Source organism: Rhineura floridana, chromosome 6 (assembly GCF_030035675.1).
Source record: "Rhineura floridana isolate rRhiFlo1 chromosome 6, rRhiFlo1.hap2, whole genome shotgun sequence".
NCBI classification, from domain to species: Eukaryota; Metazoa; Chordata; class Lepidosauria; order Squamata; family Rhineuridae; genus Rhineura; species Rhineura floridana.
The window spans coordinates 139,880,141-139,895,569 of record NC_084485.1 but is presented as its reverse complement, the minus strand read 5'-3'; the positions used below and the strand labels follow the sequence as shown (position 1 = coordinate 139,895,569).

Sequence of the window (15,429 nt, the reverse complement as noted above, 5' to 3'; positions counted from 1 at the left end):
CCTAAGCACACAAATTGATTCTGGCAGTAAATCAGTGGCATTTATTGCCTTGAACAGCAACTGAAATTCTGTTTTATATATAACCTAGACTCTTACCAGGCATTAGTGTTACACAGCATCCATTTACTTCTACAATATTTGTGCAAGTTTCTTAGGCAGGTTACATTAAAATTAAAGGGAAATGCATGACAGCAGTGCTTGGTTGATTATGTTTATTGCCCTTACATAATCATCAAAGGTCTCATGGTCACATCATTAAAAGTGATAGATTCTGACCTTTTAATCTGGATAATTTTGCCATCTCCCAGAGCTCGTCAGAAGTGAGTTTAATTTCTACTAAGTATGTTTACTTTGGCCTGGTTTCTACATCACATTAAACCACAGCTAATGTTTAACTATGTTTAATGTGAACGAGCAGTGTGGTCACTCACACTGCCCAAAAGTCCCCACTTCATTCCTCCCTGCCATGTACCAGGAACAACAGACCACAAGTTTTGGCTGGTCATGTTGCCAAACTCAGGCTTATAGTTTGTTTTCTCTCCAAAACATGAGCAGTACCTAAAGTTTGTTCTTGGCTAACTGCTTGTGATTTGCTTGTGGGGAAACAAACCATAAGTCTAGGTTCAGATGACACAAGAGGCCCTTGTTCCCAGGGCAGCTCAGGGCAGAGGAGACAGAAGCAGAGCAAACATTAACTATGGTTTAACATGGAGTGCTAATACAGATACTATATTTTCAATAGAAATGGAGGAAGATTTCCCACCAATTGATTATAATCATTTCTATAAATCAATTGACAGTCTTTTTGAAGAGGTCATGCATTGACAGGCATACAATATTTTCAATTTATACTATTCATGTATATTGATAGCTACCTACACTATTAAAAAAAACCCCAAAAATTACTAATCAGGTTCAATATATTGCTTACATCAATCATTTCAGGAAATATCTGAACCTATTGCTTACATATTCGCTTTTCATACTGGATTAAATGACTTTTACAACCATGCATCTGCTAGGTGAAGCCAATTCTATCTAAACTGCACTTTAAAAAAAAGTTGTACCCAGTGGAAACCTTAAGAAGTGTCAGAAACAAATTAGACTGTGTGCCAGTTTAAGTGCTCATACTCAGATTTATTTAGGCTCTTTTCAGCTCCTTAACATACAAAATTTCTCAGATTAATTTTCCTCAGTCATCTCAAACCAATTTTGAAACTGCTAGAAAAAGAACTAAATGGCTTAAGATAACTGCGTACATTCAATAACGACATGATACTCTGTGAACTAGTATTTGCAGAAACATATCATCATCAAGTCTGGAATCCTGAATAAGATTAACATGAGAATTTCTAATTTTAAGCAAATGTCCCTTGCTAATGAAAACTCAGCATCCTGAACAACTGCACAATCAAGATTCAGCACAGATACTATGAATTGAAAGTGTATAAAAATAACAACAGCATCTGAAAAAAATGTTAAAATGCCACCAAATAAGCAATTGGTTCTGGTTGAAGTGACTCATATGCTGCCAACACCCAGTCCCTCAGCACAAATAAATGTTTCATTTCATGACAGAATTCGAATCTCCTTGACTTTCACTATGCACTACTTACAGGTCCATGAAATTTCACAGGTGGGAAGTGGGCTCCAATACCCCTGGTTTCTGTGACCAGAGCTCACAGCAGCACTCCTATTTCTACCCAGCCCAGAAGGAACACACATCTCCTCTCCATGACTACTCTTGCTCCTCTTTGAAACTGGCACAGGCAGCTTCTAACAATGAGAAGAGGGGAAAGGAACAGCGCTAGGCTTGGAAAAATGTCCCAAGAAGCCCCGGTGTAGAGATTAGAGCATCAGACTGGGACCTGGGAGACCAGGGTACAAATCTCCACTTGGCCATGAAAGCTCACTGGATGACCTTGGGCCAATCACTGTCTAAACTACGTCACAGGGTTGTTGTGAGGATAAAATGAGGAGGGGGAGAACTATGTATGGCATCTTACATTCCTTGGAAGAAACCTGGGGTACAAATGTAATAAATAAATAAAGAGGAGAGAAGGCAAAACTTTGAGGATGGTCTGAAAGCAAGATCCTATTTTATAACACCTATATAAACAAAAGAGGATACGAGAGATCTAAGAAACAGCAGGTACTGGAAGTTAAGCATGTGTTTCGTAGGAATAAAGAAGTAAGAGACCTATGCAGCATTAAGAGAGCTTATTGCTGAATGAGCTGGGATTACACATCAAGAGAAGGAGAAATAAGATTGAGGAGGCGAGCCACCCCATGACGCAAAATGACATCTATAGAATGAAATAAACTAATGGGGCATCTTGAGTCTTTTTTAAAAAAAGTTAATGTTTGAGAGTAATTCTGATATATCTCAATGAGTAGAGTCAGATGACACCCAGCCTCTGAAAGAACGTATGTAGGGGTTGTGGAGTCAGGTGGGATAACCCTGTTCCCACTGTGACAACTGAGGCAGCCATGTCCCCTGCACCAGGACTGTGTGTGCATAGAGCTACTCCATGAAAGAGGGGAACTTGACATAATCAAGGTCCCCCCTTGTGTGGAGGAGCTCTTTGTAATGTACATAAAATGCATGTGGAGCCCATTCACATGATGACTAGATGCATGGGTGTGGCTGCTGCTCCCTCCCAGCAGCAGGGAGCAGACTAGCTTGTGCAACCTTGCAGCCCCCCTCATACATTCTTTAAACACACGGATGGGTGGGTAGAGAGGTGATGTGAACCCCCACCTCCTATGACAGTGTATAAACCTTCTACATCCATTAGTCCTGAACCAAATTAAGTTCCTGCCCCCAAGGTCCCACTGAAACCAACAGGACATGTTACTTCAGCTAACTTACCTATTTATTTAAGGGCAGCTAAGTTCCTCTGGATCAACTCAATTGTTCTGTGTTAAATTAATGCTATATACCCAATTGTTAAAGACTGGATCATCTCACTATTTAAAAGCTTAATAAAAGTAATGACAGGCATCTGGATTCACTTGTCCAGTCTTAACTTGTTCTCAAAGACTCCCAAATTGTCCTGGTTTTATTAACTGCTGTCATGCAGAAAAATCTAAATCTAATATACGGAATGGTACAAAAACAGAGAATAAAAGACTAAAACAAAATAATTATACTAGATTGTTAAGGGGGGATAAAAATAAAATATGTATTATTCAGTGTTAACAACCACAAATTGCCAACACTTGGAAACCATTAGGTAAACAAATTATTGATTTCAGACCCCACATAAAATCTGTTAATTAAGAAATAAATTGCTGTATCTAGGAATGACTATTAACGTTTCTTTATAAAACTACAAAGCAGAAGTATTCTTTAAAAAAATTGCAAAGCTGATTCAGCAGCAATTCCAAAACATACCAATTCAATAAACAAGACAAAGACAGATCAGAAAAAAATAGTTTTTGTTCCAAGCTGCTGTTTAAAATGGTGCTGGGTTCCATTAGACATTTCTATACCAGTCCCATAAAATCAAAATGTGTATGTATGTGTGTATGCACACACACACATCCACCTCTTTTGGGGTGGGGGACTGACACTATAGGCCACACTAGATGTTACTTAGTTCCCATCTCTCTCCTCTGTAACATCTAATAAACCTTATGTTGTGACTTAATGGCAATTTTTGCTTCATGTCTGCACCATCACCAGCCAACAATGTGGACTGGAGATGGAACATTATGATCTTACAGCACTGGATGAGCCATATTAAACATTGTGGATGATGGTGTCCACCTAAATATCATCATAGGAATTGCAAGACCACTGTATTGCTGCACAGCACCCATTCATTTCAAAAGGAGCATACAAGAATAATAATAGTGGATTAGACCCATGATTAGCGGGACTGTGAAAGCCCCTAACTAATGATATAACGATATTCTACCGAACAGCCCATATGCAAAAGAAAAAAGAAAATAACGGAAATAAAAATACTAACGTCACAGTACTATTATCTATCCAATTTCACACAACCATTCAGAACTCTAATACTGAAAATGTGCATCTTAAATTGAACACTGACAGCAACTTATACAGTCCAACATTATGAAGATTCTATTCAGCTAGTTTCTTGTAATCAATAACTTTCATCGTTCACACTAATTACAGGAAGTTCATTCCTTTGTGTGTAGTGGAGAGGCAGCCCCACCCTCTCCTCAGTAAAAGCCAGCACTCCATGGCCAAGCCTGATTCATACAATATCCTCTCTTCTTTTCAGGGAGGAGATCTGTTTGATTGTGCACCAGCATGGAGGCCAATCAAAAGGCAATTTGCATAGCTGAGTAATTTGCTCCTCCATCAAGTGAAGAGAAAGAACATACAAACCGGAGCTTACTTTTTACCAAAGAGCCAAACAGCAGCTTTCCACTTGTAATATCATGAGCACTTTAGGCTGAGATCCAAAGGGTTACAGGTAGAGTTATGTGCATGGCATGGGCATTTCCAGGGTGGTGCAAAGCACTTCAGATGGAAATCAAATTGCTGACCCTTCACCTGTCTCAAGTAGAAGCACCTTCTGGTTATGTGCAGTCTCTGGACATCAGCTTCACAGAGTGATCATTTGCCTGTCCACTCATTAGTATGCCACATTCAGTTCAATGGGGTTAACTCCCAGGTAAGAGTATAAAGGATTACAACAACCTCACCTCAGTAATCAAAAGAAATTTTGACGGCCTGGTTTTCTGAATTTAACTTTCTTAACACAGACCTCACCACTGGTTTGACAGCTGAACGTTGTGATTTTTACAATGTAATATTCTTCAACAACATCTGCATCATCTGCAGACCAGGTTATGGTCTGGCACATAAGCCCAGCACCCTACTAAAGCTAAGCAGGGTCAGGTCTGGTCAGTGCCTGGATGGGAGACCGCCTGGGAACCATATGTAAAAGCTGCCTTGGGTTTTTATTTATTTATTTATTTATTTAAAATATTTCTATCCTGCCCTTCTACCCTATAATAGGGCACTCAGGGCGGCTTACAAAAATAAAATCAAACACATACATAACAAAAGTGTAAAAAGTAAAATCACAAAAACATTAAAATAAATTAAAATACATAAAATACAATTAAAATACTATATATATATATATATATATATATATATATATATATGTTGGCAGCTGATGAAAGCGGAAGCTGAAATGTTTTGTTAATATAATAAAAACCTCTGTTTGGCTAATCACAATTACGTTCACACACACACACACACACACACACACACACACACACACACACACACATATGTAGGGGGTGGTACTAAAGGGACTACAAAGGTAAAATCTAACATTGAAGGCATAAAATCAGTGTCAGGCTCTACCTTCAGTCCCTCCTAAAGGCTCTCCGGAACAAGATCGTTTTCAGAAGTCTCCGGAAAACCAACAGGGAGGGAGCAGAGCGGACTTCTTGGGGTAGGGTATTCCAAAGCTGAAATGGGGTAGGGGGCCACAGCTGAAAAAGCTCTCTCCCGCATGCCTGTCAATCTAACAACTTTTATTCCAGGCACCCAGAGGAGACAAGAGACCATGATGAAAAGAAAGGCAGGGTATAAATGTAATAAATATAATAAAAACTGAAGTGATACATTACCTGTAATCCCCATAAAGGTAAGCTTCTGTTCACCCAAATAATAGGCGACCTGTCAAATTACAGAAACAAAATTTATGCACCTCTGATCAAACATTTTTGAAAGCCTGCTCGTGAGGCCCAGATAAGCTACACCAAATACTGTCATAGGACACATTCTTCCTGCCTATAGGGCACAGCTCTGTTTCATCTAAACATTGTGGAAGATGTGGTCCCAGGCCTAATCACTCTCAGCTCCTCTTTTTTCAAATCTGCATCACTATTACTAGTTGGTTTTTCCTAATGTCTCCAATCCACCTCACTTCCTTTTCGCCTTTTTGGCTCCTCATCGGCTTCCCTAGCACTCCACTGTTTGCCCTCCCTGAACTGCATACAGTCTTTCTTAACCTTAATCACTGTGACATTTCTTCAGAGCCCCTCTTCCATTGCCCTCTTTCCCTTTCTTAGCTGCCCAAATTCTGCAGCTTCTTTGTCCTCCCCTCCCTTTCCCTTTCATTCTCTAATTTTAGTTTGCCTTTCCTCTTTTCACCCTTCCTTCATGGCCACTAGGCTGCCTCTCCTTTATAATCTATGCCTTTTTCTCAGTCCTAGGCCTGCTCTGTAAAGCATCTCTCTAGGAACCGTGTGAGGTTTTAATCCCAGTCAGACTGATAGCCTTCCCTTCCCTCACAGAAACTGGGCTAAAAATGTATCTCTCTTCACTCATACATTGAGCAAAAACAAGTTGTGCATAGTATGGGACTGGTTGTAGGACCCACGTATTAGGTGTGGTTGTCTGCAAGGATAAACCTGGCCGCATAGGCCTTCTCCAGATTCTGGAATCCTGTACGATTGCTGCTTTAGAACAGGGAGAAAAGTGGGGTCAAGTGGGCAATTTTGGAAGTGGGACTGGATTTGCAGCTCCGTGTAGCTCCATTCTCCTGGTGAAGGGAGCTTATTTTGACTGCTTTGTTCCCTGAGCAACTGCAATGCTAAAAAAAAAAAAATCCATGTCATGACTCCAGCTTAGTATCTGAAGCTTCACTACTATAGTATAATGTAACGTTTATGCACCCTCGGTTTAACCATAATTATGCATTTTATAGATCTTCAATGTCCAGAATGGGATTGATCTGCCCCCCCTCCCCCCCAAATAATTGAAGTGGAATAAGAAAGACTGTACCGGGAAGAAGGGCAGGATATAAATTTAATAAATAAACAATAATAAATAAATAATACTATCAATGCACTTTTGAAGAGCAGAGACCTTCAAAAAGTACTCTGCAGTTATCACATAATATTTGTATAGCCTAATCAGTAACATTTACTTAATAATGAAATCACCATAATAGGTAAACTCTCTGAGATCCATTTAAAACTATGTTTTCTTTAAAAAAAACATTTTTTTTTAAGTTTTTGGTTGGTTTGTTTTTAAACGAAGAAACCTGGGATAGCTTTGATGAATTTCAGCACAGCCATGCACTCACCGAGCTAAGTGTCTCTCTCGTACGATGATCCAGAGCAATTTGACCATGCCAATTACATGTTTAGGATGAATGGTATGGGTGGTGAATTCAAACATCCAATGGTTCATGCTCCTAAATATTTCTCCCCACCTCCCATACCTGTTATATTTGTCAGTCATTCTGCAGAATCACAGTTCTGGTTTACATCACTACAAAAATTCTTCAAGAAAAGTATGCGATAACATCTTAACTCAAAACATGTTACTATTGTTGTAAATATGATCTTAAACTTACCAATTTATCTTTGTGGAACTGTTGTTTTGACTGGAACATCCCCAAATTAATTCCTTGCTACCAGACATCCAAATGTAAAATCCATTTTCATTTAGAGAACGGCGTAATTGCAAAACATGGCATTATGGGGAAGGGGGAAAGCATACAAGATCATTAGCTTGTTTTAACACTTTTTAAATGGTTGTGAAATATCATGCAGAATAGACCAACAGTGTCTTGTGTAAGACAGGAAAGAAGTTAAAAATTAGAAGGGTTGATACATACATGAAAAGAGACACAACTGGGAGTAGGAAGTATTTGTTGACAGAAGAAACATAACAATGTGTTTTTAGAAGAACAAGACATTAGAAAGTTAAACTTGGGATATTTAAATCACATAGCCATGACAATGGCCATGTTCAGACATCATGCTAAACCATAGTTTAGTGTGATGAGCATTAGCTGCATTGAGATTTGGGCTTGAATGCTCCTCTTTTCCCCTTTCCAACTCTAGAGTGGCCATAAACAGATCACAAGATTTCACTTCCAAATTCAATTAATTTAATTCACATGTTGACTGAACCCTAAACTATGGTTAACAATGACCATGTTTTTGGAACAAGGCAGCCCCCTAATCCATGGTTTGAAGCTTGTTTGTTTCAAATAAAACATAGTTAAGATTGATTAGTTTATAGGTTTGGACAACACAACAAACTGCAATTAATCTAAACTAAAAGTGAAAGCTTCTGAACTGCTCCTTGTGGCTATGTTGGGCAGAAGGAAGAATGCAAGCCCAAGACTCATAGTAGCTTGTTCTTGGCACGCTAAACTGTGGCTTAGCATATCATCCAAAGTTATGTATGCTATAATTCCACAGAAAAGAAAAAAAGATGGAACTGGTAGGGTGGAAAACAAGGAGATTAATAAGAGCAGCCAGAGCCAATGACAGGCAGAGCCAACTAAATCTAATTTTCTCCCCTTCCAGTGCCACCCTCTGGACTGGTTGCAAGTAAGAAGCCAGGGCAGGTGGGGGCTGGCTGACAGCACACTATTGAGCACTAAAAAAAAAAATCAACTTTCTAAGACTCTCCAGCTTTTATGCTTTGTGTATTTGTTTTTAAAGTCAGTCAGTTTCTAGACTCATGTTAATGAAGAAGAATAATTTGCAGTGGTTGGAAGTCTTTAGGACTGTTACATAGCACTTTGCATCTCCCCATGGCTAGCTAGCAATACAAAGAATAAATTACGCAGGATATGAAATAGTTCAGAATATACACTAAGTATATAATTATGGGTTGGATCTAAAGGTGCCTTTCTGCTAGCAGAAAGCCTCTTCCATTCATGTAAGGATTGTTTGTAAATGGTGGAAGAATATTGAGTCTGGGCAAACACTTATGCAGGCCTTACCACAATATCAAAATTATAGCATTAGTATGGGGCTCATTAAAATCAGTGGCTGATTTTACTGGAATTGCTACAAAAAACAAACCTTTGGGACATCTTGGATAATACCAGCTTTCATGGGCATGCAGCAAAGCTAGGTACAAACGTGCATCTTCTCCCAGACATTTGATAAATTTTCTTGCTACTTATTGATGAAATGTTTTATGCTACTGATGTACAATATTTGCTCTTTTTCTTGATCTGTTTATGGATCATTATAATGGTTTTGCTTTATTTTATACTATATCTTTTTTGCAAGTCATTTCGAGATTTTTACTAGTGACTAATAAGTCAAATATATAATAGAGTGCTTAGATATACATATGTAATGTTGTTAATAATATTTTTAAAATATGCTTAAAGTTGTAATATAATACAGTAATTATCTCTTATGTGCTCTTTTATACATATTATTGTTGAGCATTTTAGGTTGTCTTTATTCATGTTTTAAATGTTTGTTTTTGTAAGTTTATACCTTTTTCAGTTCACCTTTTGGGAAAAAGAGCCTAATACATTTGATGATGATGATGATGTCTTGAGAATTAATCACTAGCTACCAAGGAACCATCTACATCTATGGACTCATTAATTCCTTGTGATTGACTTCTTCTTACTTCAATTGAATTGAATTAATTGTATTTTCATATTTCCCCTTGTGAAAGAGTCCTGCTTTCCATACTGGATCTTCTTCTGTATGTATCCATTATTTTCACATCTGCTTCACAAATCCAAGGTTATCCCAGATAGATAAAGTATTGACCTTTTAAACTGCCAGAAGATACTTTCATTGATTTCTTTCACTGAAATAATATTTGCAGAGCAATCCTGATCCTCTGGCCCACAGTGCAGGAGGAGGTTAGGATGCTTCAGAGGCTCTGCTGTGCCCATTGAAAGCATGGTGGAGGGCATACTGCAGCCAGTGTTCACACCAGTTGTAGCCACCATAAGGCCTCAAAACGGGGTAGTTATGAGTGCAGGGCAGGGTGGGAACCATGTTGCTGGATCCAAAGTCAGCATTTTTCCCTGATAGCAGCCACTATGCTGCAAAAAAAAGAAATAAAAACACCTCTTCTCCCCTTCCACATTGCTAACTTGCCAGGGCCCAATTAGGGAGGATTACTCTGTAATATGGCTGCTATTCTAATGGCTGCAATTCTAATTTGAGGGTTGCTAACCTGGTGGCCACAAAGGCTTCATTCGTGTTCTAAGATGGGCCCCCAGATTCTGAGCTTTCATTTTAAAAAAGCAAGTCTCTAGCCCTCCTAGAAAGAAAGAGATGGAGCAAAATGTGGAGGTACCCTTTTAAGTGATTTCTGTGAAATGAGCCTGCCTGGCTGCTCCTGCCTATCAGTGTTTTTAGCCAATGAGTGAAGTAATTGATAAGTGAGTGGTTTACACAACAGGCAATAGTTGTCCTAAAAAGCTTCTGTTTTCCTCTCCCCTTTAGTGTACCTTTTCTGCTTCTATCTATATTTTCTAATAGTCTGTGGAATCTTCATAGTTTGCCATTCCTTTTTACCTAGCAACTAGAATGCATATTTTCTATAGTGAGTTTTTCTGACATCAGGTACTCATAAGATGTTATTATTACTACACAATAAGTGTGAGTGCATACATGTTAAAGAATCCCGTCTCTAAATGGCAAATGTGAAACCTTTGCAAAGAAGCTTAGGCATTAGGGTTGCCAGGTCAGAAGCATCCCAAAAGCTGAGATTTTAGGGGCGGGCCCAAGTGATGTCATGGGGTGGGCCCGAGTGATGTCACGGGGCGGGCCCAAGTGATGTCATGGGGTGGGCCCGAGTGATGTCATTAAATATGATACATTAAGCATCAATCACAGTTGCTTGGAGCGTACAATTAAAAAAATATCTGACTGGAAATTAAGCTAGACATCTTAGCTAAAAGATGGAGCCTGGGTAGGGAACATTTAACCTAGCTTACTTGCTTTCGGCAAGAAGGGTTTAAGTGCCTTCAAGCCAGGCCAGTCACCAGAAGGCAACTGTAGGAAGAAAGGAGCCTAGTGTTGTGGAGATGTTAGATGGGAGCATTCGGGAGTAAAGATGGATGCCCCTGAAGGCTGCAATTCTAAACAAACATACAAAGGGACTAAGCCCCCATAGAACTCAACACGACTTACTTCTGAGTAGATATAGTTTGGATTGTGCTATTGGTAAAGCTTGACTAGGGATCCTCTGCAAAGACATCCATATCCAAGCAGGGTGGGCAGCCCTCTGCCTGGAATGCCCTGCCCTTATCTTTTAATGTGGCTGCTCCAAACTTCTTTACAGATTTGATCACTTCAGAAAGAGGTCTGAGAAATGAGTAAGAGTAAGAAGATTTTCTACCCTTTCTGTCTGCATAGATGCCCTCATCCTTCCCCTGTGTCCAGCAGAAGCTCTGGGCCAGGTGGGACACAGTGGCATCTCGTAGAGGACACCCTCCCGTTTCCTGGGGTATATGATTTGTCCTGGCCCAGAGCAATTTTGGGGTGGGTACCCCCCAGTTACTTATTTTTTCCTGTATGTTTTGGTCTGCTTTGATTTTGCATTGATGCACCCATACGTGCCCAGTGCCCAGCAGAAGCTCTAGGCTAGATGGGATGCACTGGCATCTCATAGAGGACACCCTCCCCTTTCCTGGGGTATATGATTTGTCCTGGCCCAGAGCAGATTTTGGGGTGGGAACCCCCAGTTACTTATTTTGTCCTGTATGTTTTGGTCTGCTTTGATTTTGCATATATGTGCTCCTCTGTGCCCTGCGCCCAGCAGAAGCTCTGGGCCATGTGGGACGCAGTGGCATCTCGTAGAGGACACCCTCCCCTTTCCTGGGGTATATGATTTGTCCTGTCCCAGAGCAGAGTTTGGGGTGGGCACCCCCAGTTACTTATTTGTGATGTGTTGTGTCAGGAGAAAACTGCAAGGCGTCGGTCCCAGTCACCTTCTACAATCCGTTTCAATGCATCCTTTGTTGTCCTGACCATCCTCTTGGCCTGGGCATTGGTTACTGGATGATAAGGGGCTAAAGTGACATGCCGAATTAGTCTATTATCCAGGAATGTGTGGAATTCCACAGATGTGAACTGCGCCCCATTGTCTAAGACAATGGTGTTGGGCAACCCATGTGTTGTGAAAAGCCTGCATAAGGCCTTGATAACAATACGATATGTCATTGACGATACCGGAACCACTTCTAACCATTTGAAGTATGAATCAGGAACAATCAAGAAATTTTGTCCCTGGAAAGGGCCTGCAAAGTCTATATGAAGCCGTGACCATGGTGTTTTTGTCAATTCCCATGGATGCACTGGGGCATGCGGTGGAGCTGGTCTTGAAACCTGACACTTTTCACATCTCTTGACACATTCTTCAATCTTGCTGTCCATCTTGGGCCACCATATATAGCTGCGCCCCAATGCCCTCAATCGCACTATACCAGGGTGTCCAACATGTAGGGCCTCCAACTGACCTGATGTCTCAACACAGTAGGAATGACAACTCTATTTTCCCACAGTAAACATTCCTTGTGCACTGATAGTTCATGTTGTTTGGATACAAATGGTCTGAATTTCTCCTCAAGCTTCCCTAATGGCCATCACACCCAGTTGAGAACACAGGTAAGAACTGGGTCCTTGGACAACACAGTGGCAATATTCCTAGCATGGAGGGGTGGTTCCGGTAACGACTCTAACAACAGCACATCCAATGGAGCGGTTTCATCAACCCCAGCAGAAGAGAGAGGAAGGCGGATCAAAGCATCAGTATGGGCAATGCTGCTGCCAGGCCAATGTTGCAATGTGTAATTGTACGTATTCAGGAAAATTGCCCATTGCAACATGCGTGGAGATAATATTTGAGGTGTCTGGCTGGTTAGGGGCAAACAATCCCAATAATGGCTTGTGGTCAGTAGCAATAGTGAATGGTCAACCATAGACATAGTCATGGAATTTTTTTATACTAGCCACAATAGCCAGGGCCTCCTTATCAATTTGGGCATAATTCCGTTCTGTTGAAGACATTGCTCTGGAGTAGAAAGCAATAGGCACCTCACGAGAGTCCTCAAGTTGGTGGCTCAGGACAAACTCCAATACCATATGGAGATGCATCACACGTAAGAATCAAGGGCTTCCATTCATCATAGTGCACCAAGACATTGTCAGACGATAACAGGTGTTTTACATCATGAAAGCCTTATCATGCCGGGCTGTCCACTGCCATGCAGCATGCTTATCAAAAAGGAGATGCAATGGTTCTGCCACTGTAGCCTTATGTTTCAAGGAGGCATGATAGAAATTCAAGAATCCCAAGGCTTGGAGTTCCTGCTTATTACAGGGCACTGGAGCTTCATGAATTGCTTTAAATTTTTTCAGGGTAGGCCGAATGCCAGTGGCATCAATACTGTAGCCAAGGAATTCAATTTTGGGAAACACCAAATACACATTTCTCATGCTTGACTCGGAGACCAGCAACAGCAAAATGGTGCAGTACATCCCACACCTGTGAGGCAAGTTCAGCAATGGAGTTGCCGGCAACCAAGACATCATGAAAATATGGTATGGCACCTAGTGCTCCTTTGAGAATGTCCTCCATTAAACTCTGAAAAATTCCAGGGGCCACGGAAACACTAAACTGGCTGCATTTTACTCTGAATGCTCCATGATGAGTGGTGACAGTCTGAGCATCGGCAGTAGCATCATCCACAGACAGTTGCTGATAGACCTGGCCCAGGTCAAACTTCACAAAAACTTTTCCTTGTGAAAGTGATGCCAAAGGATGACTGACAACTGAGATTTGATATGGATGCTGATGCAAGGCTTTATTGATAGTGCACTTGTAGTCACCACAAATGCAGATGTCACCATTGGCCTTCAATGGAGTGATAATGGGTGTCTCTCATGTAAGGTGTGTCACTGGCTCCAAGATGCCTTGCCCGATGAGGCGATCAAGTTCAGCATCAATCTTTGCTCGCCGTGCAAACAGAACATGACAGGGTTTCATACGGATGGGGGCCACAGTAGGATCCAAGAACAACGAAATAGGAGGCCCCTTATATTTCCCAAGACCTTTATCAGAAACAGCTTTGATATTATTTAGGATGCTATCCCATAATGATTCACCAATCTGGTGGACCCCCATGAGAGCAATGCCTAATGGTTCAAACCAGTCAAAGCCAAGGAGACTGGTGCAATGCCCTTGAGCAACCAATAACTGTAAAGTTCCATGGAAAGTTTGGTAATGCACCTCAACTTCACAGACACCCTTTTTTGGAACCTGATTTTCCTGGTAATCAGTAAGTTTGGAGTAGAAAGGGACAATTTGTGGGCCCCCACAAGGAAATATTTGCTGATAGGTTTCCAATGAGATGATAGCATAATCTGAGCCCGAATCAACTTCCATGGTGCATGGAATGGCCTGGATGGTGACTGTCCCCTCACCTTCCTCACATTGGCGGAGTACTGCAACCCTGGCTTGATGTGGTTAATCACCTCTTCTGTGTGGAAAACTTCTGTACAGTGTGTGTGGTACTGCTTTGTGTCCTTGATGATGTTTTTCCTTCCACTGCACTCCTGGGGGCAGCTGCTTCTGCTTTGGCTTGGCATACTCGCTCAATATGCCCAACGTTTTGACAATACCAACACTGTGCACCTCTGAAACGGCAGGCCTGACATTCATGAGATCCGCCACAGCTCTTACATTTTTCTGGAGAAAGTTGTCTGGATTTCGAAGGTCCTGCAGCACCTACTCTGGTTGGTGGACATTTGCACTGCAGCCTGTGGATCTCTGGAAGTTGTTGATTAGGATCTTTAGCCAGTGGGGTTTCTGAGCAGGGTGAATTCCTTGCCAAGAGCACTACTTGGGTGCTTGCTGCTGCGGCTTCTTTAGCTAGAGCTGCCTCTAATGCAGTCTTGAACGTGACCTGTCCTTTTGCAAACAGACACTTTGCAGGCCCTCATCATGCAACCCACAGACCAGGAGATCACACAGCATCTCCTCAAGGTTTGGGAAATTGCAGTGTTTTGCCATGTGTCTAAGTTCAGCAACATACAGCACTCTGTGCTGGGCCCTGATTTCGTTTGTAGAAAGAATTATGTTGTGCTATTTCAGACAGTTTTGTAGAGAAATGTCCTTGTAAAGCATTCAGGATATCCTCATGAGATGTATTAGCAAGTTCTGCTGGTGCTAGGAGAGCCTGGGCTAAGTCAAAAGTGTCTGCCCCACAGACACTGAGTAACACAGCACACTTCTTCTCTAACTCTGTAATGCCATTTGCTACCAAGTAAAACTCCAGCCTGGCTGCATAACTTTCCCACTTGCTGGGACATGCAGGGTTAAATTCTTTGAGATGTCCTTGGGTGGCCATATTCCAGAAGATACACACTGACCTGGAGTGCTTCGCAGTGGTTTCCACAAGGCCCAAGCTTATGTCCTAATCCAGTCTAAAGAGAAATGTTCTCTCCCTTTCAGCCTCTAAAATGCATGAAGAAAACACGCTGTGTGCCTCAGTAGATCCCATCCTCGCCCCAGTGAAAAGTATCATGAAGGAAGAGGCCACACAGATAAACAACTAGAACTTTACTGTAACTAAACATATACAGAGAACAAGGCCCACAGCATGGTGCTGCTTTTAAGGCAGGCCTGGAACTGAAACT

General features: G+C 41.3%; 1 protein-coding gene across 4 annotated transcripts in view; it reads right to left on the bottom strand.

Annotated features, from left to right (window-relative positions):
• KCNT2 (potassium sodium-activated channel subfamily T member 2) overlaps positions 1 to 15,429 on the bottom strand; it is a 341,069-nt gene that overhangs the window by 194,354 nt on the left and 131,286 nt on the right. For 2 of the 4 annotated variants that reach the window (XM_061633982.1, XM_061633981.1), the window contains exons 4-5: positions 7,362 to 7,418; positions 5,626 to 5,674 (exon numbers count right to left, since the gene is read on the bottom strand). In XM_061633982.1, the coding sequence (XP_061489966.1) occupies positions 5,626 to 5,674; positions 7,362 to 7,418 (106 nt within the window). The remainder of the gene's footprint in view (positions 1 to 5,625; positions 5,675 to 7,361; positions 7,419 to 15,429) is intronic. The other 2 variants (XM_061633985.1, XM_061633984.1) reach the window with 1 other exon arrangement.